General features: G+C 41.7%; 3 protein-coding genes across 7 annotated transcripts in view; 2 read left to right on the top strand and 1 right to left on the bottom strand.

Annotated features, from left to right (window-relative positions):
* The window catches only part of LOC123968169 (sperm-associated antigen 1-like), a 14,263-nt gene extending 7,963 nt beyond the window's left edge, over window positions 1-6,300 (bottom strand). The window contains exons 1-11 of one of the 2 annotated variants that reach the window (XM_046044721.1): window positions 6,147-6,300; window positions 5,703-5,850; window positions 5,002-5,161; window positions 4,746-4,868; window positions 4,592-4,662; window positions 4,252-4,364; window positions 4,031-4,136; window positions 3,702-3,832; window positions 3,376-3,482; window positions 2,850-2,985; window positions 1,512-1,964 (exon numbers count right to left, since the gene is read on the bottom strand). In XM_046044721.1, the coding sequence (XP_045900677.1) occupies window positions 1,512-1,964; window positions 2,850-2,985; window positions 3,376-3,482; window positions 3,702-3,832; window positions 4,031-4,136; window positions 4,252-4,364; window positions 4,592-4,662; window positions 4,746-4,868; window positions 5,002-5,161; window positions 5,703-5,850; window positions 6,147-6,174 (1,576 nt within the window). In that variant the 5' untranslated portion in view covers window positions 6,175-6,300. The other variant, XM_046044722.1, reaches the window with a different exon arrangement.
* fbxo43 (F-box protein 43) lies at window positions 6,182-12,954 on the top strand. 4 transcript variants are annotated; one of them, XR_006824402.1, is made up of 7 exons: window positions 6,182-6,324; window positions 7,280-8,135; window positions 8,282-9,034; window positions 9,349-9,451; window positions 9,762-9,956; window positions 10,128-10,252; window positions 12,330-12,465. XR_006824402.1 is itself a non-coding variant. In XM_046044723.1 (6 exons), the coding sequence occupies exons 2-6, from the start codon at window positions 7,339-7,341 to the stop codon at window positions 12,576-12,578; spliced, it is 2,097 nt and encodes a 698-aa protein (XP_045900679.1). In that variant the 5' UTR covers window positions 6,182-6,324; window positions 7,280-7,338; the 3' UTR covers window positions 12,579-12,954. The 4 variants fall into 4 exon arrangements, 3 of the variants coding, with proteins under 3 accessions (XP_045900679.1, XP_045900682.1, XP_045900680.1); XM_046044723.1 differs by lacking the exon at window positions 10,128-10,252 and having other exon boundaries at window positions 12,330-12,954; XM_046044726.1 differs by lacking the exon at window positions 10,128-10,252 and having other exon boundaries at window positions 6,237-6,324; window positions 7,329-8,135; window positions 12,330-12,954.
* Window positions 12,955-13,407: 453 nt separating this feature from the next.
* LOC123968623 (regulator of G-protein signaling 22) lies at window positions 13,408-27,165 on the top strand. Its single transcript, XM_046045490.1, has 24 exons — window positions 13,408-13,429; window positions 13,515-13,543; window positions 13,676-13,738; window positions 13,832-14,014; window positions 14,143-14,228; window positions 14,834-15,018; window positions 15,095-15,818; window positions 16,015-16,176; window positions 16,384-16,570; window positions 16,950-17,072; window positions 17,161-17,262; window positions 18,541-18,735; window positions 19,344-19,436; window positions 19,821-20,011; window positions 20,270-20,432; window positions 21,818-21,982; window positions 23,598-23,666; window positions 24,287-24,445; window positions 25,029-25,208; window positions 25,296-25,478; window positions 25,602-25,739; window positions 26,037-26,136; window positions 26,776-26,883; window positions 26,970-27,165. The coding sequence occupies exons 1-24, from the start codon at window positions 13,408-13,410 to the stop codon at window positions 26,996-26,998; spliced, it is 3,639 nt and encodes a 1,212-aa protein (XP_045901446.1). The 3' UTR covers window positions 26,999-27,165.
* The last annotated feature ends 13 nt before the right edge of the window (window positions 27,166-27,178 follow it).

The following is a 27,178-nucleotide window of genomic DNA, read 5'->3' as shown; positions in this document are numbered from 1 at the left end:
AAAGTCTGCATGTGTTTTAAATCATTTCTTACTGGTTGAATCAGACAGTTTAATGTGTTCTGACCTTACAAAGAAAAACTACAGACACGTGAGTACTGTTTAATAAGGACTTCAATTAAAGGTGTGATGTCCGTTATATTGCAGGTATCTCATCATACTCTACCTTTAGTGCTGTTTATGTGCGTTGTAATGATGGGTTCCTGCAATGATTAAGAACTTTTTTTGTTGCATTAGAATTGGAAGCATGACTTTGAAAACCACTTAATGGTAAGATACTAACCTAAAAGTTCCTCTACTTTAGATTGATGAACGAATGCACAATTAGCAGCATTCACACATGCTACAATTCAATGCATTCATGTGCTCACCTATCTTCTAACTGGCATGTTTTTATGCATGTACAGTATGTTAGATGTATAAACTAGGGATTCATCCATTTACTCCATTCACCCTGTAGACCTTGTAAAAGACAGATTTTCAATATTCAGTTTTTGACAGACGACTGACAAACTGCATGTTCAAGTGGTTTAAATGAGTTCATATAATGGATCCTCATCTCTCTCTGTCAGCCGTAGTCTGTCTGCATTAAATACAGCCTACACTACCTAAGTCAGCTGATGGACCTTGGATGATGTCAATATCCAGTCACTTCCACGTCCAGTAGCACAGTGGATAGTGAGTACATTAAGGGAATCCACAGAAAAACAGGGAGAGTATGTTTATGGACGAGCAGCAGTTTCTCTCCCTCCATCAGTCGCACACTCTCTCCCTCTCGGTGAGAATTATAGCCGCAGTCCTACACATTCAATTTCACAGTGAGTGGTTGGTGGTCATGTGACCTGGACAGACCTGAGCTGAGAGGCTTAGCGCCAGGCTGAGGCTAAAACAGAAACACTGTCAGGATACACCACCACCAATAACAGGCACATTGTGACGCACTGCTGTAGGGACTAAGTCACTAAATACACCAACAAACAGCCCAACATTTCAACTCCTGGATACAGAATTCTGTTACCGTTTCTAGCCTGTATGTACACTAATGTGGACTGCTTCTTGGAGAGATCATTTCGGGTTGTTTAGCTATAATTCCTCTCATGGAAAACATCCTTTTTGTTGTTTTATTTTTGTTATACCCTGCACTGTAATAAAGCAACAAAATTAATGGAAGCACTAGAATTATAACTGCAAGGGCATGACCTTTGATTTATAATTGCATTGGCCAGTTCCAGGAAACAGTATCAAGAGCACTGATAATTAAACATCATAACGTAACATTTATTCACATATGGGTGGGACTGGTGATGAAACATCAGTCAGTTAAACTATGGGCCATTTGTTACAAGTCTCAGCATGTTTACAACACACTAATGTCAGTATGAGTGCAATATGTTTACTGACATGGAGGCACATAGTTAACTTCTCTCCACTGTCATACAGCAACCACTGAACTACCAGCCACCTCAGACTATAACATCAGAACAGCATCAACCATGAGGACTCTTCCATCCTACCTGAATCTGTACAGCCTTGGATGGCTAGTGAGTATTTTTCCAGTGCATCGGCAAACTGTCCATTTTTAAACAGCAGGTTTCCTTCATTCTTTAGCCGGGCCAGATGTGGGGGCAGGGCTCCACACGGGGCATCGAGGTTGACATTTTCCGATGCATTTCCTCCAACCGGAGTTCCCTTACTGCTGCTCTGGTCAGCCTGGGCTGAAGCTGTGGAGCCCCTTTTGCCCGTTCCATTGGCTACCTTTTCCTTGGACTCCTGTGAGACTTTGTACTTGTCAGCGCTGCCTCCTTTGCCCCTCCAGTGTCCATGGTGGGCGTTGTTAAACTCACCGTGTGGACCCCCGTCCCCTCTGCTGTGGGGCTTTTTCTGAGCGTTACCCATGTCTCCCCTTTCGGCAGGAGAAGCTGAGCACTCCTCCCCTCCCACAGGCTGGCTAGGTTCAACCGGACAAGCTGGAAGGGAGAGAGGGAGGGAGGGAGAGACAGAGAGAAGGGGGAGACACACCCACCGGAAGGAGTCAGCGGTTACATCACAGTGGGGGAGGGTTGCACACGCATGACACACAGCCACTTCAAAGTGGGAGTTCCAGGAAGCAGCCTCACTGAACAGTGAATTACGAAAGCGCTGGGTGGGGGTAGGGCGGATAATACACGCACACACAGTATGTCACTTTACCCAGAGGGACAAGGGGCGTTTCCACTATCTATAATCTGACTGCTCTACTGTTACCGCTACACCAGAATTCCTAAGATGTTTTGTATAAATCAAAAGTGTATTAGAGGGCAAATCCTATGCCAAGCAGCTTGAGTCGGGACTAAATCACAAAATACATATGACTTCATAAAATATTGTATATTTATAAACTAGTGCAACCATAACCAGATTTTTAGGTCAGGTACTTGTATTATAACTTTTTTTGTGTATAAACTGAAACTGAATATATTGGTCAGACTCTACTGTAAAACCAAGCCAATATAGTCATCAGTCATTTACCCACCACAGATCTAAAGAGCTACTACACTAGATTCTTTATCTAGTTGTTTTTAATTTGAGATTAGTAGTAATAATTGGTGAATCAGTGCTTAACAACTGCAAAAATGCTGCTTTAAACACAACACATAACTGATGCAGATTTAAAAAGCTGATTATCTCTTAAAATAGACCTAATTAAATTGTCCATGTTGTAGTAAGTATAGCGTAAGTAAGAGAACATTGCCTTCATTTAAACTGATCATAATGTAGATTTCTGTATGGATTTGGGGAATTATAAATGGTCTGTCTGTGTGTGTAACTCAAGGATACAGATATTGATTATGGAGGCGTTCAAACAATCTCACCAGTCTTCTCAGCTTCTGCTGCATCGTTACTGCTGTCATCTTCCTCTTCTACCTCTTGGATGATGATTCTTTTGCCTTTGCTTTGCTGTCCTGGTTGACCTTCCTTCATCTTCTTCTCAGTTTCAAACAGAAGTTGCTAAACCATAAATTATCCACACATTAGGAACTCAACCGAGGTCTGTTAAGTAAGTCAGCAAAGTAAACACACCTAGTAAACAATACCACAGTCATACAATACAGTCAATGGCTTATGTGCTAATGTAAAAGGAGCATCTTCTCTTCATTCACCAACAGTGTATTAAAATCCCTAATACATAATTAAAGGACATAAAAACTAAAATGCATCCAGGGTTCACCATCTAACACAGAACAACAGGAAAAGCTACAATATTTACAGCAATGACAGACTACATATGATTTTATTAATACCTGCAGCAGCTACAATCTCTTATTAAGTACAAGATCTCACACAAATGCAGCGACACCTAGTGGACAAAAAGGCTACTGGCATGTAAATAACACCTACAGTGGCTGCAGCATTATGCGGCTCTTTCCTAAGCACCATCCTCAGGTCTTCAGCAGCCATTTGGAAGCTGCCCATGTGATTATAAACAGTGGCACGACGTAGCAGGGCTGATGATGACAAATAAATTACATACAGTATAGACATTACATACATCGAAGCTATTATTTACTACTGTGCTGTAAAGTTGCAAATGTAGTGTGTAAAAAGTACAGATAATATAATATAAAGGGTCTTCACTAAAGTAATTACCTTTTGAAGTACTGGCAATTTAAATAATACCAACATTACAATCATATTTCTATTTACACACAAAAAAGGAAAAGCACCTTTAATATTTTCTGGTTCCAGTTCGAGTACCCTCTGGCAGTCTCTCATGGCATTGTGCCAGTGGTTGAGCTTGATTTCTGCCTGGGCTCTGTTGTTGTACGCAGCCACAGTTGGTATAATGGAAAGGCTCCTGTAATGGAAGGCCGAACATAAAACAGACCTTTATTTGTAATGATGTTAATGGACAAACACTTAGAGGTAAAGTAAATGAGAATGAAGTCAGTCAATGAATGACAGCAGTCTAATTAAATGCCGGGCAAAATAATAATATCCCCTTAAGAGATTTAAAATGTTTTCTATAATAAATGGGTTGTTTGAAGAGCCTGACCTGGAATAATATGCAACTGCCTCCTCATAATCGTTTGCTCTGAAAGCTTCATTGCCTTTGTCCTTTTCACGGTTTGCCAGCAGGAGCTTCTCCGGTTGTGTCAGCACTGCATGAATTGTACAGCCCACACATTTAAGACACATACCCACACAACTGAAGAATACATAACGCTTTGCAAATGACCACAAAATAAACATGAGGTGCTAAACATAATACATTACTTGAAGCATCCACTTTAGTCTTGATTTTGGGGTTTCTTGTGTTTATAATGACAGGTGGATCATTTTTGACCACATTTCCATCAATTCTGTCACATTCCTTTTCCACATCAAACCTGGAAACAGAGTGAGATATATTTGGTTGAAGGAAGATAATCTGCAAAATGATGCTCTAGAACAGCATCAACCATTTAACTGTGGATCATTGTAATAAAATAAGCTTATTTGAGGCCTTTTTACAAAGTCAAACACTTGGAACCTTCTATGTACAGTGTCTGCAGCTGCTGGAACAGTGTGTCCTTTCTTCTGAATATAATAGACACAGAGAGACAAACTGACTCACTTGTCCCATTCTCGATAATCACGTGGGAGAGTGCGTTTTGAAGAATTCCTCTTTTCTTTTGGATCTGAAGTCTGTAATGACATAAGACTTAATTTTAGTGTTTTTCTTGTATACATAAATATACATGGTTATGTGCATCATTAGAGACAATTACCTGACTAAGTGGAACAGAGCAATTGGAACCTCTTATAGGTGGCGTGTTTTCTTTCACTAGATCATCAAACATTGACTGCTGTGTTAGTGAAGTCTCTGTTCTTTTGGTTTCTTCTTGCCATGTCTGTAAAGAACAAAGTACTTAATATTAAAATGTTATCACTCATTTTCAGAGAAACTGCAATATAAGAAGAGAGCAGGGAGTAAGCAGGATTGCTATAAAAAAAAAAAAAATGACACTACAATGTGTAGCATACCTTCAAATCATTGACAATCTGGCTCCACTCATCTTTAGAGAGGCTGGCAGCTGTGGCCACAGGGTTTTCCTTCCTGAGAGCTCGGCTCCTTGGGTTCAGTTTCTCCAAGTGACTCTCACAGAAATTGATCAGATGCGGAAAAATGCCCTCATCGCCAGACCTTCACACAAAGTAAAACATTATATGAATTTCTTAAAGCCTAAATTCCCAGCAATCTTTTCAGTAAAGTTTATCAGACTGTACTCCAACGAAGGTTAAAATCAAGGGCAACTGGACTTGGTTGAAGATACTGGAAGACGTTTCGTCCCTCATCCAAAGGACTTCTTCAGTTCCTTCAAGTCCTTTGGATGAGGGACGAAACGTCTTCCAAGATACTGGAAGACGTTTCGTCCCTCATCCAAAGGACTTCTTCAGTTCCTTCAAGTCCTTTGGATGAGGGACGAAACGTCTTCCAGTATCTTCAACCAAGTCCAGTTGCCCTTGATTTTAACCTTCGTTGGATAACTATGACCTGGATGACTGAGAATCTTCATAGACATCAGACTGTACTGTTCTATGAATTGCTATATTATTATTTTAATAGTAATTCATAGGTGGTATTTTTTTCAATATTGCATATAAATTTTCCCATTCTGAGAGAATTATCTAAATGAAGAAAAGCTCACCAATATACACCTCAAACTCAGTGATGTGGCTTTTACCTAAGTACTCTCAAGATCTTCTCCAGGTATTTTACATCTTTGCACTTCTCAATGTAATCATAGTCCAGGTGCTCCACAGGGATCTTCCCGCTATAGTCAATGGCGGTGGACTGGTTTTGAAGAGAGAAAACTGCATCTGCACTCATGCCTGGGGAGAAATTACACGGTTATTCTGCTAAACAATGTTGTTCTGTTAACAGCAGAGTTTGCAGCTCTGAATGTTATGCAACAGTTAACCTTTGCTAGCTCACTAAGGTTAGCTAACCAAACGTTATCGCGTTATTTTTAACCAGCTTAAGTTAGGTTAAGTTCGCTCTAACTACCGTGTTAAAGGTGAGTTACATGTTCAACGTTAAGTTAAGACATCGTTCTCGCTTGGTACGTGTCAGCGTTGCTCTTAACTTAACTTAAACGCTATTAAAGTTGGAGGACGTTGGACTTTACCTGCTGCTGCTGTTTGACGCGCGCTCATCCGTTACTATGGTAACCACGCGCTCCAAAACCGGAAACGTGACGCGGTGAGCACGTGACGCGGTCAACGGTGGGCTCCAAATTTGAAAAAGCGGCTGGTGGCTGCCTGAAGCACTAGAGCTAAACAACACGGTGGTCTACGGCCTTAGAAGTAAGTATTAAAAACGAAATACGGTTAATAACAAATGTTTTCCAACTAGAATTTGATTAGGCAACAGTTAGTCAGTCAGCCTAAATATAACTTAAGTGCTCACGTTACTGCGTGTAACATTTGTATTGTTGTGACCCTCAAATATAAGCGGGTCTATCTAATGTTTATTTCTTTTGTTGCGTTTGTAATATTGGCTAACGTTACGTTTATCAAGGTGGATGACATTACAAAGATTTTCAGGTGGGAATCAATCCCCATAGCAACAGTTAACTCGGTAATTGACACAGGTGTTTTATTTTTTTTTTTTTATTTTTTTTTTTACGTCCCATCAGCTAATTGTTGTAACAGTCACACGGTGGGACCCGAGCGACCTTTACAAGTCGTTTGTTTTGTAATTTGAAATTAAGTTTCAATTAGTCTTGAATGCAATTAACTATAATACATTCTACATCCATTTACTGGTGTATTTAAACAATTGGGCTTAACTTTACTTTGTGCAGGGTTTCTGGCCCCTCTAGTCAGGGGACGCAGGCCAAGCTGAATTGCCGACAAATCTCTACTTGTTTCGTACGTTAACCAGTGTTAACTAACGTTGCATGTAAGAATAAAATGAAAGTGGCACGCCCCGTTGTTGACATGGTCACTGTCGGCAGTGTACAAGTAGGCGGGTCGGTTGTTTTGGCGGCTGTAGCTCACTTTATAGCGGCATCACAGAGCACACGACGGGGGATTTAAATCGACAACACGCTGTCATAGCAACGCTGATGAAACAGCTGACTTTGTTTAACACACTGCTGCCAACACTGCATAGACGTGCTGAGAACAACTGAAAGACTTTTCAATCACTTAGCTTAGCTGATCTGATCACAAAGTGAGTCCACACCAAATTAGACATACCAGGCAACATTTGAGCTAGTTTAGGTTCACGTTCTGTTCTGTGTTTTGTTATCTGCAGGTCAGTTGACATCATCCTTACTTGGTGAACCCTGTGTTTGTGCGAACAGGAGGAGGAAAATGCAATGCACTCCTGAATCAAACTTCTACCTTGAGAGCTGCAAAGGCCAGCGCTGTTATGACTGCACCGACAGTGGTTACTCAGGTTTATTCCACAGCCCACAGAGCACCAGTGGAGTTGACTTGTCTCCAGTAGAATTCAATGAAACACCTAAAGAGAATCTCAGGCTTCCTGTCACACCTAAGGAGAGGAGCAGAGGACCAGCTGGATTGTTGGGCAAAGACTCCAGGGGATTACAGCTGCCATCAGCTGTTAGCTGGTGTGAAACTCCTAAAGTATACAAAAGAGATTCCTTGTTGCGACACAGACTTTTAATGTGCAAACCCACCACAGATGTCAAAACTGACAGCAGAAGATCACCACGCATCAGTAAGGATGAATCCTCCAGCAGTGTGGGGTCTGAACACTGGCTCAGTGCATCGTTTGACTCTCTTGACACTACGGTGGACGCATTGGCACCAAGCACTTTAAAACTGGAGCAGGATCTGCCCCTGTCTGGCAGGAAACGCCGTCTCCTCTTCACGCAGGTGAGGACCTCCACTCTTGAAGATGGTAAACTCAACTCTGGTCACCTCTCCAGTTTTGAGAGAAGAGTTTCACTCTCAGAAGCAGATTTCAGTGGAAGCATCCCTGCCTCAGATCAAATTAGTATTGAGACTCTGTGCTTTAGTAAATTCCTGTCTGCCTCATCTAAGGAAAACTCTCGGTCACCGATCGGTGATGTGAAAAATAACGTATTCGACAGCTCAAGTGTCTTGTTCACACCGTCAGCCACACACACACCCAAGTACACAAGGTATGTACTTTTATGACACTTGGCTTTTCAAATGTTGTTTTTATATGTTCCCAGCTGAATACTTGGAAAAACACTTAATAAATAAATGTTTCACATCTCCATCCGAAAACATGCCTGTATTTAACCCCCTTTTAATCCTGGAACAGGTCTGTGTCTGAGGACAGTGGTTTCAGTTCCCTGACCCTTGATAAATCCCAAGACTCCTCGGTGGACCATGACGGCTCATTCCAGGAGCTGCTGCTCCCCGCCTCCAGAGGAAACTGTGAAACCCCAAATCTGGCTGAGACAAAGCGCCGCTTCCGTTTGCAGCGTCAGCAAAGGCTTTCTACACTTAAAGAAGGGGGCTCTCAGTCTGATGAGGACCCAACAGACAGAAAGCATGAACATCTTCATCAGCGCCACAGACGTTCTAAAGACGATGTTTTTGCGGACAGTGCCACGCCTCGCAGCGTCCTTTCTGTTAGGTGTGGTAATGGCATGACCCCTGATAGTTTGGCCTCTGCAAAACAAGACTATGCCACCCCACTAAGGGCGACCACCACAAAACTAGAAAACATGACATCTTTTAGCACAACTTCTGCCAATCCAGACGTAACTCCTCTCAGGACAACCCCAGTCAATCTTTGTCTGACTCCAGCGTTGCAGCTGGTTCATGCTATGTGTCAGCAGAAAGCCCAGATGTTTGTTGGCCAAAGTCCAAGCCTGACGGAGCAGCTGAAGTCCACAGCAGCACTGGCTGAAACCCCGGCGACGTTCAGGACCACCATGCCATTGGCAGGGCTGATTGGCAGGAAGATGGGAATGGGGAAGGTGGACATATTCACAGAGCTGAAGAAGAGGAACCTCAGACACATCCTGTGTGTCATACTTGGTCACCTGACCTCTGAGAGCATCTACAGGTGAGGAGTTCATGTTTTCAACAAAACTTAGCTGTCAGTACTCGTACAAAGCAAAATCTATCTATCATTGTTGTTTCATGTACTGTATAACTCTGCACATCTTCTATACATTACTCCTACTAGATTAGGAAGCTTGATTCCCAAGTTGCCATTCATTGAACTGATAAATGATATCTGTATGCAGGTAAAACATCAAAATCAAGCTATGTAACAAATGCAGTTTTTAGTATCGAATAGCAAAAGCCTGATGGACACAGCCAGTATTAAAGTTTTTAACTTTTGGTCTCATGCATGCATTTGTTTGTGTTCGGCAGGTGTGGTCAGGTGTGCAAGAGCTGGAATGAAATCATCCAGCAAGACAAGAGAGCCAGTTTCAAGAGAGGAAACCACCTGAGTGAACTGGAGGCTTCTCTTGAGGTAGGATATTTCTAGAGACTGATTTGTGGTGTTAGCAGATGTTAAATAGGACACTGTGGCTTTTGCTGTTTGCCTCTAGCAGGTGTTTTCTGTCTGTCAAAGGAAAAACATATTCTGTTGAACTGATGGGTGGGTTTGTTTGTTTTTTAAATGAAACCTTCATGTCATAGAGATGAGCACAACAGCAGTTTCTGTGTGGTGGGATATAGTGTAAAGTAACATTTGAATATTTGTTAAACTTTCATCTAGCTTGTCAATGTGGATATATAATGTGACTAACGGTTGAAATCTTTGTGCTGTTGTCTTGTAGCTCAGTGGTGCTGTCCATGTACCTGACTCAGAGACCAGGCTCACTCTGCTGAAAAGGTCGGCCCTCAAGACGGTTCAAGCCCAGTCTAGGACCTCCAGCTACTGCACCCCGCAGTCAGGAAATAGCACTTTGACCCCATTACAGCACAGCGCCTTACATTCAGGAAGCAGCAGCAAACGGGATAAATTCCTAGAAGTGAGTTTTAAAATGATTACACTGACTGACATTATGTAAGATTTGGATATATTCAGTGGTGTAATGTTACTAATTACATTTAGTAATTTATTCACAAGTTTGAGGAACTTGTTTTCATGTCACTTTCCTATTTTACATTTTTTAGTTTGTAACTTGTTCTCTTTTCTAAAGTGACCTTGAGTGACTCAGGAGGAAGGCCAATCACAGAGCCAGGCTTTTTAATCGTCTAAAGTGATGCTGCCTCCCCAGCGAAGTAGAGCATAAAAAGAACACTGGTTATAGTGCCTTGATAAAAGGTATAAAGCAAATTTCTGCTCACAGGAAAAATAGCCACGACTGGACCTTCTTGAAAACAATGTCTGTGTTTTATTTCCAATTTAACTTGCTGTCCAGGTAAACACCAAGATAATTACATGACGAGACAAATTTGATTTGCTGATCTTTTATGATCACAAGAACCTCTTCATTCTTCCTCCTAAAGTCAATAATCGGCTCTTTAGTTTTCCCAACATTTAGTTGTAAAAAGTTTTGACTCACACCAATTCACAAAAGAGGCAATTTCATTTTTATAGGCCTGGTCATCACCTCGATGAAGACCAAGGACAGTGTCATACGTGGCAAGGTGCCTGACTATGCCTGTAGTCAGCGGTGTAGAGGGTAAATAAAAAAGGGGATAAAACTCCCCTGTGGTGCTGCTGTTTTAAAAATTGTGTCAGATATTTATTTTTTTTAAATCAAATATGGCAAACTGGGGACGTAACAAGAGGTAATGATGCCAAAGATGAAAGAATGCTCTTGTGAGCAGCAGAAAAGTCAAGGTCATCAAACCTAGCAAAGAAGTGATTTGCATCATCCACATTAGTGTCACAGCTGAGGCGGCTCCGATTACTGGTTCCAGAGAAGTAGTGGATTTTATACCATCCCAGAGGTAGGGCTGGACAATTAATTGAAAGTAATCGAAACTGAAATTCAGAGCCTCTAACTGATGTAATTTTACCATGTCGGTTATTTATAAATATTTTCCCTACAGTGTACGTGTTCATGTACTTCCCCTTAAAAACATACTACTGTACGTGTGTGGTCACGTGACTCCGCCCCGTCCAGTCTTGCTGAGCTTCCGTACCGGAGTCAGGCAGAGGTTAGCTGGCGCTAACCTGCTTCACTTTCCAGCAGTCGGTGAAACAACAGTGATTTTATTAATGGACACACTGTGACCTACACTGTGCATTTACGGCCAGGCTGACACTTTCTCGCTCTCTCATTCGCTCAATCACTCACTCTCTACTAACACACATTGCTCCGCTGCTCTTATAACAGCAGCTGTCGCATAACTTAGATGTCCTTTGATGCATGAGGAGAGGAAGCTAGTAAAGCGTGTGTTGCCGTGCTCTCACGGTGTGTGAGTGAAAACCAGTAGTTTCGTATTGATATTAAATAATTGAGTGAAAGTTTAGTAGCAGCGCTCATAATTCAGCAGCGGCGATGCGCCGAATATAGGGGAACCATTTCTCCTAATGTGCACGTCAACATTACCTTATTAATTAACATTTAGATAATTGATTTTTAAAATCTGTGAATCAAATAAATAAAACCTGGCTTCAATAATTGAGCATATATACAGTACAAACCATGTCAGTGGAATATGAAAAACAAAATAACCGTAACGAGGTGGAATGTTCAATTAATCGTGATTTTTGATTTTAGGTGAAATCGTCCAGCCCTACCCAGAGGCCCCGAGAACTTCTACTTTAAGCACATTTTACTGTTTACACTTGCATTCTTGAATAAGCTTTTACATACAGGTCTCTTACTTTTACTAAAGTATTTTTACAGTGTGATATCAGTATTTTTACTATGGGAGTTTTACATATAAATGAATGTCCCTTACGTTCAAGCACTCGCCAAACGAGTTGCACAACGCTGATTTAGCCCGCCACCGGCAGTTTTCACAGTATGCTGGAGTTTCAAAATCCCACATTCCCACACTGGCGAACCGGTAGTGATGGGTTTTTTTTAATTTTATACCAACCAGTGATGACTGGTTTGCCAGAACTGAAAGGGGAGGCAACATGACTACAGAGCCTATATGTCAGCAGCGTGCCTCGACTCTGTTGTGTAATTACTTTCACTGTCGGAAGGGGGAGACAAAAATCCAGCACTGCAGGGTAAAGTAAAGGATCTTAATAATTCTTCTACCGCTGGATATATTAAATATTAGTTTAAAATGTTGTATTATTGCTGTTCAGTGGAGGGTGAATGGGGTTTCCCATTGACCTTACTGAAGGAACTGCTAAAGGAAGTTCACAAACATTTCTTTGATTCAAAATCTAATAATTTAAAGTCTCTTTTTTTTTTTTTTTTTTTTTCTTAAAGGTTGCCAAAACTCTCTTCAATGATGAGTGCCTCAAGCCTTGCCCTCGATGTGAGCATCCTGCGAGGTGTCACTCAGTGAAAATGGAGGGCGTGTGCAGCAGAGCCGACTGTGGTTTCCAGTTTTGCTTGGCCTGCTTGTGTGCTTTTCACGGCTCTAGAGAGTGTGGCAGCCAGTCTGCAGGCCGTCGCAAGAAGGACATACTACTTCCAGGAAGCGCTCAAAGTAAGCGAAACGTTAGGAGACTATGAGCAGATGGCGAACTATATTCCTCTTTGACTTGTCGAAGTCACTTTAGCATTTTGTTCCTGAGGCCTAGATACAAGGAAGTCTGTTTTTTGGCCAGTACGTGAGAGCAATTTCTTATTAATGTCTTTGTGCCTGTCTCTATACTGTATTTCCCCCTTTTTTTTTTTTTAAAAAAAAAACACAGTTCTTGCTTGTGTTTTTTAATTATGAATGTGAAGGAAGTCTCACCAGCAGGACGATGACTGAATTTTACTGTTGATGTACTTTCCCATACACATTGATCAACTGTACAGAATGTTTTTTTCAAAGTCCCCTAAGCTTTTCAACTTTTACAAATGTGTTTTCAGAGCAGTTTTAAAATAAATTTCTTTTTTTTAACATGTCTCACGGGTCTCATTTGTGAAATAATTGTTCCTTTTACCTGTTGTCCTCTGCAGAAATGAATTTGTCAGTTTCTGGTGCCATCTAGTGGTATGGCCTTACCTTAACTGCAACAATGTCGTTCCCTCATTGTACTTGTTTCACTACATGTAAGTGATCTTAGGGTACAGTAATGTCAGTTATGTTAATTTAGAAACAACCTATGTTCAGGTCTCTAACTGCAAGAAGAAAGTCAAACTTGTATGAGTTTCTCTTTGGTCTTCTCTAGTTAAACTTTTACTAGCCCCTGTGTTTTGAAAATGAGTCCACTTCCATAGCAACCTGCAGTGTGTCTGTAATTACAACGAGAGGTTTGAGGCTGGTGAATGTTCAAATGTCACGCCCAGGCTCTACTTTCTGGGCAGCCGGTTTGAAAATACTTTGCAGGCATTTGTATTTTTGAAGTGAACTATGTGTGAAGTAATTTCAACAGGTAAGACTTTCAAGAAATTAACTTTGTAGGATTTTAAGTCCTGATGCTGGTTTGGTGATAAATGTTTTACTTTATTTTATTTTAGACTTTCCCCATCTTACTGCTGGTAATTTTGTGAGTACACGTTTTTATTTACATTTCATAAGTTATCGTAATCTGTAACAGCAGTTTGGGTTTAGCAGCATGTCTATACTTTGCCTGGATGCTCCTTTTTAGAGTCATGTTTTATTGTTTGTCTCCATGCAGGAGAACTCTCTGTCCTCTGACGACGTGTTGGCTCACTACTTCAATGATTTCTTAAGTCTGCCGGTAAAAAAATTAAAAAAAATCCTACTGTTTTAGATGTAGCATGCTTTTGACAAAATTCCTACAACATTATTATACCCTTACATCTATTTCCAGACTTTCCCAGAGGCTTTGCTGTACAACCAGGAGACCGGGCTGTTTGAGGTGGTGAGCGGGGCAGCAGAGTTTGTCTGTAGAAGAATCCGATCAGACTTACACCGCTGCAAATCACAACTCCAAACTGGTGACCCCACAGCTTTGGCCAAAACCCCTCCAGTGGACAGCAGTTACACTGTTTGTGTAAGTAGTGAGTAATGCCTTTATGTGTAAAACAATAGATGGAAATATTTGGGTTTGGAGACTAGCAGGAATCCGTACTGTAGTTTCTGACGGTTGACTTGAAGAATCTGTCTCCCTGACCTTTGCAGTGCCTGGACAGAGAGCAAGGAATTCAGTGGGTCATGAAAGAAAGATTGCCCTTCTTCCTTCGAAGTGATTTCTACAGTGAATACAGGTACTACAAGTGCTTTAGACTTAGAATACAAATGTGACTTTACCGCTTATATTCTGCATTGATTTTAATATTTTTATGTGGTTTACATCATGTTGTTGTTATAATAGTTTTAGATTATTACTAAACGTAGTGTTCAGTTTTATTCAGTCACTCATGTCCAGTTCAATGCAGTGTGTCTGATATTTCATGCTTTTTCCTTCTGCTGTTGCTAACTCATTACTTTAGTTCTGCTACAACCTGAACATTACTGGCTTACTAACTTGCTTTTGTCAGTGATTATGGAGTGTTGCAGTAAAATTCAATATACCTTATTTATTGTGTATCATCCAGGAATCCTTAGACTGTTTAAGACTCTGAGAAGCCTTAGGACCCTATTTCCTCCTCTGTTGTAGTCTGCCTTATTCCTTATGCACCTTGCGAGAAGCCTTAGGGCCACATACTAAGATCGGATGACTGACACAAACCTACACATTCTGTAGAAGCAGTGACACAGAGATAACAACCTCAATTAATTCCACTTTATCATAAAATTAATGCTTTTATAAAAACACTTGCTTGCGTATTCTGTGACTGGTGGTGTATTAATTCTTTCTGGTCTTCCCCAGACTAGCCAAGCTGTTGTTTCAGTGGGACGCAAACCTTTGTATCCAGAGGAGGAAAGGCAGCTCAGGTCGAACAACCCTGTCAGCCCCACAACTGCGTTCTTCCTCCCAATTTGACCAGCAAAATAACAACGCACTGAAAGTCCTAACACGCTCACATTCTCAAGAGAACATTTCAGGAGAACAAGGTATATGCTGGCCTGTTTCCCATTTGCACAACTATGTAGTCTAGGTATAAATAAGAATTATGGTTCTCTCTTTCAGGGTCTGTGAGGAACGCAACATGTCTATTCTCTGGCCAGAAGGAACAAATCAACACAAAATGCAGTGAATCATCCAGATGTTTCTCCAGCTGTTCAGAGTCAGAGAATCCATATACCTTTTCCTCTTTGTCCTCCTCATGTTCCTCCTCTAACTTTAAATCTGAGAAAACCCAGGAACTCGGGAACTCGCAAACAGAGCTGAGCCTCTCCTTCGCAGCGCCATCGGCTGGCCAGAATGATGAGTCTTCTGAACTACATCTGGAATACTTGGCTGCCAAAGTGGTTCATCAGGTGCTTAACAATGCACTGAACGTGATGGATAGTCAGAGCCAGGCAAATACTACTGATTGTTTCAGCAAGTCAGGAGACCAGACAAATTGTACCAGCACAAGCAGTTCCTGCGAATGTAAAGTTTGCCGGCATTCGGCTGATGGGGGCCGAGACAGATTGATGGGAAAGACAGAGAAAATTCAAGAAGACAAGAGGGGGAGTGGAGTGGGAGAAAAGACCGATTGGTTTAACAAGAAGAGGGTGGTGGGGAGTTGGGGCACAGAGCAGGAAAATGGCCTTGATATTTATTGCCATGGTACCTGTTTCCATGGCAAAACACCAGGTTTGGATGAGTTTAAGGAGTTTTTGCAGGGAACACCAGGAGAGAAGGTTCTTAATCTTTGGATGGATATAGAGAGACTGAAAGCGACACAGAACAGAGAGCGGAAGAACAGGTAAACATGATGAAACAGTTATTGTTTTATTATTATTGTGCTGAAGTAAAGTCTGTTTAAGGGTTAGGGTTTGATACTGAACTTATAACACTTTGGATGACAGCTGCAGCCATTAAAAAATAAACATTGCACGTCTTTTAGAAATATATTGATGCATTTGATAAAAGGATCAAATGTTACGTGGTGTTTTGATCAGGTATTTGGTCCTAATGAGGAGCTGGTACCTGCTGAGCAGCAGCCAAAGCAGTCTAAACGTGGAGCTGCTGTCCAGACTGGGGCTGACTACCTCCCCCTGCTGGACAGAGGAGAAACTGCGCTCAGTTCAACCCTTCCTCACGGAGTCGCTGCTCTTCTACTGGTGAGATTCACAGAATTCAGTGATGTTAATCACATTTGTGTGCAGTGTCTAGTAATATACTTTTATGTGTTCATATAAATGACTAGCTACAATGACTTTTGTAATTAACATATACTGTAAGGCATCTGCTTTTAATTGCCACATACTATGAGGTATATCTTGCATAAGCTGAATATAGCACATGCTACACATCCCCTTCCCCCGCAGGGCTCCCCGGTTCTGGACGTCCCAGTGTGTTCAGGAAGACCGTGATGACTTCCCTCATCTAGGGCTGTGGACAGAGTGGTGTGTTAGCCCTCTGTTAGGCACACAGACCCACCACGGCTCTATGACCCTGCCTTCCCTCCGCCCTGACACGTGCCTGCCCCAGTTGCCTCATACTGTCCATACCCAGGTAGGAGGATTAGGATATGATACCACTTGGTGCCACTTGGTTTAAGGTTGGGAAGAGAGCCCTCTGATGTAGGTAATTGTCCTTTCCTCTAATGCAAATCAGTATCGCATACTGTCATGTGGTCATTTATCAAACAAAAATGCCAAACATTCATTTGCATATGTGGATTTGCTAAATTTCTCTGTTTTATATCTTTACATTTGTGATTTTCACTGTTTTTGCACATTGTTGTGTAAAAGATGAATCATTGAAAAACTGACCGATTAAGCAATAATGAATATAATCATCAGCTGCAGCCCTAGGTTTAAGTAATTTTTTTGAAAGTGTTGTGTTGATTGTTTTAAAAGTTTTTTTCTCTTCCGTGTATTTATTTCATCAGTTTCATTCTAGTAGAAGTCAGTTACTGGGCAGCAGCAGAATGGAAAAGATGTTACAGGCTCTGTGCGTTGACTTGTGTGCCGGCTTATACTTCACAAACTTCTGTGAACAATCTGGAAACCAGGTGAAATAGCAGCTACTGCAAGTTTAATAATTGTTATTATGTGGACCAATACTATCTTTAATACGTGATAAACCATTTTTTGTTTCAGCTATGGGAGAATGCAGTTAACTTTTGGACTGACCTGCAGCACTACCATGAGCTGTTCTATCAGGACGGACTGGACCCCTACAGAGTACAGAGAGAGGCACAGGTCAGCGCGCACAAACACACGCACGTGATCAAGAGTGAAGTCGCTCTGCTAAAGATTTCACGTGAGGGTTTTCTACAAACTTCTCACACTGACTGCTGACAAATAAGCTGTCTGGTTTAAACACCGTATGTACACTACACATGTCAAGGTAGTGTGACGGCTATTTAACTATCACAAACCCTGCAATTTGGAAACATCAGTAATATGACAAAAGCCTAAATAAAGTAAATACATTTTTTGTCTACAAAGCAATAATCCATTTTTTTAGAAATAAATGAATCGCTTAGTGTTTTATGAAAAAAGCCAGTTTCAATTTAAGTGCAACACTACTCTTACGATAACTTAATTTTACTTTTGCCAAAAAAATAGCAACACACTATTTCAGACAATAAATTGTTAAGGATTTCAGGATTTCTTCTCAGGCTACTTAGGCAAAATTTTGCTGCCAAGGCCAACTGTTTAACATCAAACTAATATGAAGTCATAAAAAAATGGGTACATTAGTGCAACTCATGTTTTGTGCAGAGAAAATAAGTTTTAGCTCCATTCAAAACTTGAATTAAGATACTTCATACAGAGGAAGACAATATCCAGAGAGATAAAGAGGCGTCCTTTAGAGAGGATGCCAGGAAAAATCACTCATCATCATGAATCACGATAAATTATTAAAGTTGCAGAGGGGAAAAAAAAATGAAAACATTTATGAAAATCAACAAGTAATAAAATACAAAGTCATGACAAAGGCAATGAAACAGAGACTGAGAGTAACATTTTCTGTTGCCCTCCCTTTTACACACACACCTGCTCTTGTTTGTGTGCTCTCTTGGACTGCCACTCCCGTTCTCCTCTTTGCCCTCTTTACCCCGCACTAAGTGGAGAGATTTAAACGCCCATAAAAACAAGTGAGTCAGACCCCCCCAGCTCTGCGCCAGTCCAGTCACCCAGAACCACCCTGTCTGGCTACAGCTGGACCACGGAGGAAAGCTGAGCCGTTCGGTCCAGAAAACCTCACAGTGAAATCTATTTTCCTTCAGTTAACCTTTAGTTCACCAGAGGAATGACTTTTCGATGATCTTTCCATAGTGCCGTGGCCAAGAGGGTTAAATGGGTGACATTTATGTGGTGTGATGGCAGCAGTGATGAAAGATAGTGAATATTGTGTATGAGAGCACTGAGCAGTGGTGGTGATGGAAGTGATGGCTGCTGTGAGGAGAAATGTTTCTGAAGCGATGACATTTTTATGATCTTCACTTTTCTTCTCTTCTCTACTCTACTCAGCTCCTTTACTCCACCTATCTCTTCAGCTCTGCCAGGAGGAGCATTGGTGTTGATGAGGAGATCAGAAGGGAGGTGTATGACCGGATGATGCCTGCTTTTGAGGAGCTGTTTGACAAGGTTGAGGAACACACACTGAACATCCTGCTGGAGCCGTGGACGCTCCTGGTCAGCAGGGACAAAGAGTCTTTCAGGAAGGTGACTACAGTACATCCATAGTTGAACTCACTTCACTTTCCTTTAGTAATTCCACAGGTTAGCTGGCACTATTGATCAGAGACATTCAAATGGATAAACTATGTGACAAGCATTTGTTTATCTGACGTGATGTGAGGAAAGAGGATTTCCCACAGAAATTTCACAACACGAAATTAAATGTCTAATAATGTTTATGGTGGCGCATGTATGAATATTGTAAAGATCAATTTGATTAGTTATTAATTTAAGTCTAAGGTTTCCTAAGTGTGGTTCTGTGCCTGATTTGACTTTAGAACTGCAACTAAAAATTATAAACTACAGATTCATTTCTGGAATAATGGTTTGTTTATAAAACATCTGGGAAAAGGTATAAAATACTCATCAAAATGTCTAAAAGTAAAAAGTAATGTCATTAAATGCCTTGTCATGCCAAAACTGTCAAATATTCAGATTTGAGAACCTAGGATCTCCAAATGTCTGGCATTTCTGCTTTAGAAATAACTGCAATTAATTGATTATCAAAATAATTAGATTAATTTTCTTCTGATTGACTAAGGGATCACCTAATCATTGCAGCTGTAATTGGCTTTATGTGTATTTGTGTCCAGGTGTGTGTGCTGGAAGAGGTGCGCTGCATTGACAATCAGGAGTACAAGGAACTCCAGAGTCTGTACAAAGAGTCAGAGAGCCGACTGAAACAGGTCAGCCAGCATCCACGAGCTCCACAGATTTATAAAATGTTGGTGCTCTGTTAATAGCCAATAAACACACACCGGTGAGCATAAAACAGCTAATGTAAACATTAATGTGAAAATGGCCTCTTTCCAGTATTTATGTATTGCTTTGTAACAATGTTCCAACACTATTTAACTTGGCTTGAACATGCCATTTACAGTGGTGTCGTAGTGCTGTTATATAGATGAAATGATCCATGTGACTGCTTTACGGTGACTTTAGTACATCAAAGATGTATGATGTGATGTGGAAAAATGACTTAAGAATTTACACCACACCTTATTTTTCCTCTTTCTTGCTCCATCTCTGTCACTTATTCTCTCCCTCTTGTTGCTGTGTCTCCTCCACAGGTGGAGCAGTGCGGGTCCATATTATTTCCCTCTCCTATTACATTTTCGACTCCCTTTTCAAAGGGCCGCCAAGCATCTGACTCTTGGTCCAGAGTGTCTCCAAATTACCAGGGTTACCGTCTTGGTTCCTTACTACGTCACCGCCATGAGATCGGGCACTTTATGTCCTTCCTACAGAATCAGGACGCCAGGTGAGCTGTATAACCACACTGTTTTTGTATCAGTCTTTTTTTTAGACACATGTCCCTCACTTTACCTAAATATGTATATGCAATAGATTTATAGTGCCACACTCTGTCTGACTTGTAAATGTGCATCATATTCACATTAAAATGAAATGAAGGCAGTATGAAAATGCCCCAAAAGTGTATTGTTTGCAGGATGTACATGATGCACGGAGTTTATTTGAAAATAACATGGTGGTTCTGAACATGTGTGTTTCTGCTCAGTATCCATCTGACATGCTGGCTGGATCTGGAGCAGTACAGGAGGACTCCTCAGAAGGACAAAGCTATCAGACAAGAGAGGTCGTCTCACGTTGCAAACAAATACCTCAACAGGAAGTACTTCTTTAGCTCCGACAGCCCCGCCACACCAGAACAGCAGGACGATGTACGTCAGTCAATCCCATGATTGAACATATTGTTTTTTTTAAGTTTTATTGTATCGTAACCATTTTGGTCCCAAACAGAGGCTGCTGTGGCTCACACATTTTCCCATCTCCCTTCTCTCGCATCCTGAAGACTTCATGCTGACAGCTCTGACAGCAGGGTGGCGGTGGGGAGTGGGGGCTGAGAGGACATGGTTAGAATTAAAACAAGAAGGAGAAGAGTGGGGGATTGGATCCAGAAAGACAAAGATGATCAGCTCTAGTAACAATGACAGTAGGATGAAATCTCTCCTGACATTTATAGTCTGAGATTAGGTTTCTGGATTCTAGGATTACTGCAGGAGAGGGCATGTTGTGTTTGGAAAAGCAGATGGGACACTGAGCCTGTTTTTCTTTTGAGACACTAGAGATGGTCGCAATGTAGTATTTATTATACTGTCACAGAACCGAGGGTTGTTTTCTGTGTTATAGGACAGTGATTCTCAGTGATTGTCAGATAAACTCAAGAACCCTTCATCGACATCACTGCATGTTCCAAATGTGTTCATTTTAACTGATTTTAAACTGGATCTTTTTTAACATTATTGTCTTATTATAATTATTAGTTACGTTAAGCAACAATTCTTTCATAGAAGTGGACCAGTAGGTCCTTTTTTATCTGTTACTTTTAGCTAGAGTGTTCTTGAGGCACACTGGGAGAGAGAGAGAGATACAGTGCCCTGGTTGACATGACTTCAACTCTGGTGCATGACCTTTGTCATCCTCATCTCAATAATACCATCAAAATAATGATCATAACTGCAATTGAATGAAATTGAATCTAATTCTAGTGCTTCTAACTCTGTACGATTGGGTCTGGCTGCCGCTCCTGCCTCTCGGCGTTGGTTTCTTGTCTGCGTGAGCTATGTAGAGAGACTGACAGCTTTACTGCTTTGGCCCTTCACTCTCTCAATCACTCAGTCAACCAGTCACAGATTGGCCTCCTTTCATCTACGGACTCCCACTCCAGTGCCACGACTGGTTCTAATTTCTGAAGCCCGTGCAAAATGAGATGAGAGAAAATATAAAGGAGATATAAATAGGGAGACGTGGCCAGATCGATGTATGAAGACAGAAAGCAGACAGGGGAGATGGAAGAGAACAGAGGGATTGTGGGAATGATGAACAGCACAGCAGGAGTCAGGAAGGAGATGAGTTTCTCTCGCTGTGGGTAGTTTTTGAGTTTGTCCACCTCCTCATCTGTTTTATTGAAATCTACAGACGTGTACCTTCAGTCAGATTTAGCATTCATATCAAACACATGAACACACATGCAACCACCTGCCTCCACTGTGTCTTTTACTGAGTCTTGCTTATGTTCTTTCTCTGTGTGTGTGTGTTTTTAAAGATATTGCGTCTGGCAGGTGGACTGGAGCGTCTGCAGCTACAATGTCTCTCAAACCCAGTTGTTGTAGAGATCCAGGAAATCGTCAGGAGTCACATTGAACAGAAATGGCTGCCTCTGTTCCTGTCCACAGAAGAGTTCACAGAGCGACAGAAACACAAACCAAAGGTGGACGTTCTGATGCTTAACACTGACACGACTAACTGATGATCTCAGAGCAGAAGTCCCGATTAGCTTTTCTTGCAGAGAGTTACATGAGAGTACTGATACCACTCCAATGTCTCTCCGTTCTATATAAGGCCGCAGCCAATTAGCTTAGCTTAGCATAAAGATTGGGAACTGTACAAAAAGTTTTGCAGTTTTACCGGGGGGTTTATGTGCTGCAGATGTTCTTGGCTCTGTGCAGTTGCCAAGAAACCAGTAGAGACTTTATGAAGTTCCAGACAAGAAATAGTCTGTGCTTCCACCTCGGTTTTTGCATGGATTGCACAAACAAAATGTAACGTATTAGTTGGTGAGCTTTAGAGGTCCAGGTAGGTGGATTTTGTTGCCTTTGGACAGAGTTAGGGTAGCTGTTTCCAGTCTAAGATGACCAGTTTGGCTGCTGGCTGTGGCCTTACGTTGAACGGACAGACTTGGTCCAGGTGAGCGTTATGTCTACATTTAAGTTTATCAGGTTAGAGGATACTACAGGTAAAGGCAAACACAACTCAGCTTTTTTACACAAAGTATAGTAATTTACAGAATGGATGATAGTTTAAACAGTATTTAGTCATTATTAACACACAGCCAGTTAACTAATGGGCTTCCATGATGATGTCAGCAGTAGATGCTGGGAGACCAGTGACAGCTGTGAAACCTCTGTAACTGTGGTTAAAGCCCGATCAGTAAATAAGTCATTAGAGGTCAAACGTCACCATCAAGTGCTTGTGAACATTATTTGCATGGTGGATTTATGTGGCCACCACTTTGGAAAAGCATACAAAATCTTTGACGATTACAAGCAGTGACCTTGAGGTTTTGATGTGTTCCAGCTTGTTTAGGACCATAAATAATAGCTTTTGCTACTTTATAAAGTATGGATATTTATTGAGCAGGATATCTGACAGAAACAGATCTTGGAGCTGTTTCTCATTTCTTAGTGGATCAGAGATTCCAATTAGTGGAAGAAATTTGGGCCTATTGCCATCTCTGACTTGCATGCTTACTATATTGGCTATATATTATATTGGCGTACAATTAATTGTACGTGGCATTCAGTAATTTGGCATTTAATTTGCTTTCTGTTGTATAGCGGGCTTGAGAGTGGCTCTGCTATGAAATGCCACTAAACGCTGTCATTGTGCAGACGCTCTCTCAGGTTGCCTCATCAGGTGGTAACACATGAACCGCAGATTCAGCTGCTCTGCCTCATTACGTTATCAAGTTAACTATGTTTGGTCACAGGGATCCTCTCATTAAGTAATGAGAGGTAGATGTAGTTTAGCGTTACATGCTGGAGGAGGAGACGTGTGGAAGGGTGGAAAAGACGGTTAAGAGGTGAAGAGGAGGTCGGGAGGGGGTAGCAGAGACGACATCAGAGAGGTAAAGATCTCGAAGAGGAGATTAGGGGAAATAAAGACGCCAGGAAGGTTAAAGGTAAGAGGAGAGAGAGCTTTAGTTTCTGCCGGTGACAAAGAGCAGCAGAGTGCAGAGCAGAGAGGTTTGAGAGGGGTCCAGTGACTGTTAATGCCACTTTACTCTATTTCTGACTTTTGACTTGTGTGTGTTTTGTGTGTGGTAGCCCCAAGCAGTAGACAGGCTCTCACAGCACGTCTACCGTCGACGCAGAACGAGGAGAGAAGCCTGGAAGGTAAGGAGGGAGAAGTCCTCTGGGGAAGCTGGATATTTTGAATGGAGAGAAATAAGGCATTTCCTGGCCTGAAAGCCTGTGTGATTTAGTTCATGACTTGGCTTCAAGCACTGGCTTTGTCAAACACCATTTTGGCCTTGTGACTAGTTTTCCCAAATTGGATCCAGGATAAATAAGATTAAAGCATCAGCATTACTAACCTTCCTTTAATAATGTTTGGAGTGTTTTCCATACAGCTCTGTTCCCGTCCTCTCATCTCAGCTCCACAGCAGGACACAGATATAAAACATTTCACATTTTTAGCCGGATGATTACAGGAAGGAGTTTTCATACATGATTGTGACTATCATCTTTAGGATCATTATCTCATCACTGGCAAAGAGCAGGTTTTCTGAATCAAAGATGGTTATCTCAATTTTCTGTGAGCTAAGACTGTAGCTCATAGGTCACAGATTATCTGTACTGCTATTGTTCAGGAGCACACCGTACAAATGTGTGTTTAAACATATGTATGTGTACTTTATTTATCCCTGGGAGATGTTTTCTGTCTGGAAAAGGTAAAACTAACAGCCTACAGTGTCCCTAAAAACCCAACCTTCCTCTGCCGTGTCTCCTCGCAGGCTGAGGGCTTGTGGATGAGTTCTTCTAAAGAGATCCTGCTGTTTCGACGGATCCTACTTAACCCCGTCTCTTGTATGCAGTTCCAGCACTTTGTCTCTCTGAAGGGGGACTTCCTAGAAAATGACGTGCACTTCTGGCTGGAGGTGCAGAGATACAAGGTAAAAGACTGTGCTGGTGGGTCACATGTTGTACCTGCAACAAGATCACTTTCTCTCAGCTTTCCCTTCTATTAACTATGATGAAAATTGACTTTTCAGGGAAGTAGCTGCCATCTTAAATTTAGAAGTTAAACTTTGAAGTTATTAAAATCTGCTGCTCACCAATAGTATTGTTGCTCTTAACCTTTTAAAGCAAAGTATTTCTCTAAAACATTACATATTCATGACTAAATAAGCGCAAAGTTAAAGTTTTCTTGAACTCTTAGTAAACCAATACTGTTTTTTTTTTACCACTTAAACTCAGCTAATCTGCTTCATCAGGGCTGTGTGGGTGTGGTTGGCCTGATTTTGATTCAAATGTTGCTAAATCCTAAATGGTGCACACAAGTATGTGACATCACTTTTGACATAATTTTTCCAACTTAGCCCCACTTCAAACCAGTGAGAGGAGCAGTAAAAATAACACACTGCTCCTCATGTGAAAACTATCCATGTAAGATCCCATTGCTTATAGTGAGAAGCTGATTGAGAAAATGTGTAACCGCTACTTTCTACCACGTTTCATTTCTCCTCCTGTACGCAGGATCTCTGTCATTCCCACAGTGATGAGGCCACCATCCAGCAGAAGATCTCCACCATCATTAACTGCTTTATCCACTCGTCAATGCCCCCCGCCCTGCAGATAGACATCCCTCCTGAACAGGCCCAGCACATTCTGGAGAAACGGCATGAACTGGGCCCTTACATCTTCAGGGAGGCACAGGTAGTGTCTGAGAGTATGGTTTGTATTGTATTTCTGTCAGTAGGTATGTAGGCTTCATGTGTGTGTGTTTTCTCTCTGCGTGCGTAGATGTCAGTGTTCACTGAATTGCTTAAGTTTTGGCCCGAGTTTCAAGAACTGAGCAGCAGTGTCCAAGAAGAGCAACTCCTTCCTCTGCTGCAGGAGAAACGAGTCAAACACAGAGCCCGAGTACGGCGACAGAGGAGAAAGGAGGAGGACGAGGACGAAGAGGATGCGAGGAGGCGAGCTCAGGTGAGGAAATAGTCCATACTGTGGGGATAGAGGATGACGAGCGACTTCCAATACTCAACAGTTTTGAGAAAAGGAAAGTGTTCGGTAAAAACTAACTCTGTTCAGTCTGACCTTTTGATACAGGAAGAGCTGGAGAGGCCAGAGTCCAGTTTTACAGAGGAAGAGACAGATGACGAAGATGAGGTTGAAGAACAGGAGGGAAGAAGCGAAAAAAAGCAGTCAAGGACACAAAGTAGAGTGCTGCTGACCCCCACACAGCCGGTAAGGCGCACTCTGATGGAAACATTATGAAGATAAAGCTGTAGATGTGTTTGTGTAAAATCTATCATATGAAGGGAGCCAGACCAAATTAAATGATTTCCTTTGATAACTATCTGAAAGCACAACATATTTATATAAAAACTGCAGTGATGAAGATAAACTCAATTACAGCATGGAGTCCAAACAAGGCCTCATCAGTTCCAACCGCAGACTATAAAAGGAGGAACTCGATCCTCTAATTGAACCGTTTTTCTAATCATGTTAAATTTGACTGGATTTCTGGAAATGTTCCCTCAGTTGTCGTGGTCCTACTCCAAGTATATGGCAGCTCTGAAGAGAGAGGAGGTGCTGCTGAAGAGACAGAGTCAGCTGGAAGCTTCGTTCTCCACAGCATCAGGTACACACACACACCCCTCCCTTTGTCTCCCAGAGCTCAGTAAAAAAACAAACCTATCCAGCGCTTGAGTACTCGCTGCTACTAGACTAAATGCAGGAAACCATAACTGAAATGACATGTAGCCCTTCCCACGGTAAAATCCAAGCTGAATTTCCAAAGATACTGACATTACCTGGCAGTCAAAGCCAAAGCATTATTAAAGTGACCCCCTCCATATGTCAGAACTGTCTCATTATGTAGATCTCCGGCCAAAACAGCCACTTCAGCCTGTCCATTAAGTGTCAATGTTCTGTGCAGGAGTTAGTCTGAGCCCATGCTGTGTGGACGTGTAAGTGAAGCGTGATGCTAACGCAGGAATTAGTTACGGCCCATAGTAAATGAGGACGAACGGAAATGAAGCATAGTGCAAATTGTGTTTTAATGGGGTGATGTAGAGGAGAAATCCTGTTGGGAACACAGATGGAGCTCATCACTGATTCCTGCATGGTAGAGACAAGCTCAGCATGACAGCCTGGGCGTACAGGAATGACGGAGATGGAGTGTTTGTACTCCTTAAGGCATACAGCAGCCATCAAAACGTTCAGAGACTGTGCCGAGTGTCTGTGCTTTACACTGTGTCATTCAACTGTCTCTCTCCAGACAACTCCTCTGACTGCAGTGTCAAGTCAGCAAGCAGTAAACACAGCCGCCAGCAGCCCTCACGTCGCTCCTCCAGAACGGAGAGTAAACAGTGTAACAGATATAACAGTAAGCGAAGAGTGACATAACAAGATGTAAACACACAAAGCAGTTTCTTTGCCTCTCCAACATAAGTGGCTCATGTTCTACTGCAGGGGGTGTAAGAGCCTGCACCATGAAATGAAACCGAGAGCTGACTTCACGCAGCACAGGTTGGACACAAACAGATGAGGGTGACGGACACAGTTATCGGAGCATGATGAGAGAAAACGGAGAGCGGAGCTGCTACTGATATCATCTTCTGGGTTTACATATGATGTAAGAATATTTTCTTAAATGCTGTGTGACAAACATCTATGAACTT

This window comes from Micropterus dolomieu, linkage group LG03, assembly GCF_021292245.1.
Source record: "Micropterus dolomieu isolate WLL.071019.BEF.003 ecotype Adirondacks linkage group LG03, ASM2129224v1, whole genome shotgun sequence".
Classification (NCBI taxonomy): Eukaryota; Metazoa; Chordata; class Actinopteri; order Centrarchiformes; family Centrarchidae; genus Micropterus; species Micropterus dolomieu.
This window is presented reverse-complemented; position numbering and strand designations above follow the sequence as displayed.

Coding starts and splice junctions, on each gene's coding strand:
- fbxo43 (XM_046044723.1), top strand. CDS start 7,339: ATGCAATGCACTCCTGAATCAAACTTCTACCTTGAGAGCTGCAAAGGC. Junction 9,035..9,348: donor ACCTCTGAGAGCATCTACAG/GTGAGGAGTTCA, acceptor TGTGTTCGGCAG/GTGTGGTCAGGTGTGCAAGA. Junction 9,452..9,761: donor AACTGGAGGCTTCTCTTGAG/GTAGGATATTTC, acceptor GTTGTCTTGTAG/CTCAGTGGTGCTGTCCATGT.
- LOC123968623 (XM_046045490.1), top strand. CDS start 13,408: ATGTGTGAAGTAATTTCAACAG. Junction 20,433..21,817: donor CACCAGAACAGCAGGACGAT/GTACGTCAGTCA, acceptor GTGTTTTTAAAG/ATATTGCGTCTGGCAGGTGG. Junction 25,479..25,601: donor ATGCGAGGAGGCGAGCTCAG/GTGAGGAAATAG, acceptor CTTTTGATACAG/GAAGAGCTGGAGAGGCCAGA.